General features: G+C 30.2%; 2 protein-coding genes across 3 annotated transcripts in view; one reads left to right on the top strand and one right to left on the bottom strand.

The window, feature by feature from the left end:
* The window catches only part of LOC103309980, a 9,165-nt gene that overhangs the window by 2,157 nt on the left and 4,573 nt on the right, over window positions 1–2,435 (bottom strand). The window contains exon 5 of one of the 2 annotated variants that reach the window (XR_003838877.1): window positions 371–687. The exons of the other annotated variant lie outside the window; for it this stretch is intronic. The gene's annotated coding sequence lies outside the window, so the exon portion shown is untranslated. Of the gene's footprint in view, window positions 1–370; window positions 688–2,435 lie in introns of those variants that run through there. 2 annotated transcript variants of the gene reach the window in all.
* LOC100571363 (zinc finger SWIM domain-containing protein 3) overlaps window positions 686–2,435 on the top strand; it is a 4,336-nt gene continuing 2,586 nt past the window's right edge. The window contains exons 1-4 of the mRNA XM_029486348.1: window positions 686–1,008; window positions 1,086–1,366; window positions 1,465–1,622; window positions 1,706–2,420. Coding sequence (XP_029342208.1) covers window positions 764–1,008; window positions 1,086–1,366; window positions 1,465–1,622; window positions 1,706–1,999 — 978 coding nt within the window. The 5' untranslated portion in view covers window positions 686–763 and the 3' untranslated portion in view covers window positions 2,000–2,420. The remainder of the gene's footprint in view (window positions 1,009–1,085; window positions 1,367–1,464; window positions 1,623–1,705; window positions 2,421–2,435) is intronic.

Raw genomic sequence — 2,435 nt, 5'->3', positions numbered from 1 at the left:
ATTATAAGGTAAAAGAGTCTAGTCGCAATAACTCAAGGTCTCAAATCTTCATAACTTGATTTCATTCCTTGTCTCTAAGTGTTTATAAGTAGCTCAAGAGATATATAAATCAAAAATAAATAAATTTATTTTTATATCCCTTAAGATTTGAGTTATTGAGGTTTGACTGTATAATAATTAATAATACTACATCTTGTGTTGATGTGCGAGCACTATGAAATACCTAGGTAATATTGTGTAATATTATGTAACTTTCTGAAACGTTTGTTGTTCTAAATATTTTATTTTATTTTTAAGTTGTATAAAAGTAAATATTATACAACAATAAGGCAACACCACAAAAATAAAATAAATTCTGGGATAAATTCAACGCTGTGTCTAGAGCGCCGGGCGCCCGGACATGTAATAGAGTACCGGGCGCCCGGTTACACTGTAGAGCGCCGGGCGCCCGGATATATTAAAGAGTACCGGGCGCTCGATTACACTGTACCGGGTCACACTGTAAATTACCTGTTGAGTATCACACCGAACTGCATTGGGCGCGTAATTTAAATATTTAATAATAGATTTTTATTAGGAAAACTTTAATTGTTTATTTGGCTTTTACCTACCTTTATATCCTTTCCATTGTATAACCCGATGATAAGTATAAAGCTGTACTAACCTATAAAAGTTAATTGCACTAACCTTGTACAAGTTATTCAGTGTTCATCAGTTATTTTTCAGTGTTTAAAGTAAATTATCTGTTATATATATAATTATTATGAAGCTCCAAGATAGCTATAAATCATTTGAAGAGTTCGAGAGCAGCTTTAGGGTCTACAAAGACGTGAATTTTGTAGATTTCTTTATAAAAGACTGCAAGACATTAACCTCCATTAACGCGAAATTTCCAAATGGCAGAATGATGACAGCATCCAGTGACTTAAAATATTACTATATTAAATTTTGTTGTGTGCATGGAGGATGCTACAAAAAAAAAAAAACCCTTGACCAACGTTCTACATCGTGAGTACATTTATTTTATTTATTTATTTATTACTAAGTTGTAAAATTCAAGATTTAAAATATTAAAATGTTTGAAGTACAATGCGCCAAGGCTGTGATGCTGGCATTTACCTGAAGGCATCAGATGATGGAAAATCTCTAGTCATCACAAAGATGACTGAGGACCACAACCATGAGGTTTCCAAGATATTGTATGATCATCTCCCTAACCAAAGGAAAATAACCCCCGAAAATAAGGCCACCGTATTGGAGCTTATGGACCTCAAAGCAAATAAAAAAATGATTCAACATAAAATAATGAACGAAAGTGGGAAGATTGTTACTTTAAAAGACTTATCAAATATTCATACTACAGGCAGTAAGAAAAAATTATAATTTAATTTAGTGGTTTTCTTAAGAATTTGATATTAATATTATGATATTATAATATTACTATAACTATTTTATTTTTTAAAGGAAATAATGATTCAAAGAACAATTTAGTGGAGGTTGTTAATAAATTAAAGACCAAATTTAATTGTATTGTTGAAATATCAACAGATGAGTCAAATAACCTCAATGGTGTTTTTATACAGGACAGATTCATGACTGAATCGTTTGAAGCATTTCCTGAAGTAATATGTTTTATTTAAATTTTAAAACACTACAAAATTATATAATATCCAGTATATACTAAAAATTTCCAATGTTTCTAAAGGTAGTTTTTGCAGATGCTACTTACAAACTGCTCGACTTAAGATTGCCAGTATATGTGTTAATGACGGAGGATGGCAACGGACAGAGCGAAATTGCAGCAATTGGCTTATTAGTGAACGAGGAAGAAGTTACCTTGCGCTGGTTTTTTGAAACTTTTAAAAAAAAAAACCCAATTTCGGCACAAACTCGGGTGTATGTAACGGACAAGGACATGAAGGAAAGAAATGTTATCAGTAAATGGTTTTGCCCCAGGTGTCGTGGAGATCGTCCAAATAAGATAAAACCTAAAGCCTAAACCTAAAGATTTATTATTTTTTATTATTATTTATTATTTATTATTTTATTATGACTATCGGTTTCGTATAGCCGATTACAGTGAATTATTATTATATTATAATTACCTATAAGGATTAACGATTTGTCAATCATTGACATTAAATGTAAAAATTTAAATTAAATATTTTGTATGTATTAACTTACTGTTTATTATTATATAACTATCGGTTTCGTATAGCTGATTACTGTGATTTATTATTTTATTATAATTGTATGTATTAACTAATAAAAAAAAAATAACTAATACCTAACTAATAACTAATAACTTACTATAACAAAATTAAAGTTATAGAACAATGTATTTCTATTTTCTTCGTATTATTATTGTTCTGTGGTATTATCATATTTTCATATTTACAGTGTGACCCGGCGCTCTACAGGTGTAACCGGGCGCC

Source organism: Acyrthosiphon pisum, chromosome X, assembly GCF_005508785.2.
Source record: "Acyrthosiphon pisum isolate AL4f chromosome X, pea_aphid_22Mar2018_4r6ur, whole genome shotgun sequence".
Lineage (NCBI taxonomy): Eukaryota > Metazoa > Arthropoda > Insecta > Hemiptera > Aphididae > Acyrthosiphon > Acyrthosiphon pisum.
The sequence above is the reverse complement of the archived record's forward strand: the minus strand, read 5'-3'. Positions and strand labels throughout refer to the sequence as shown.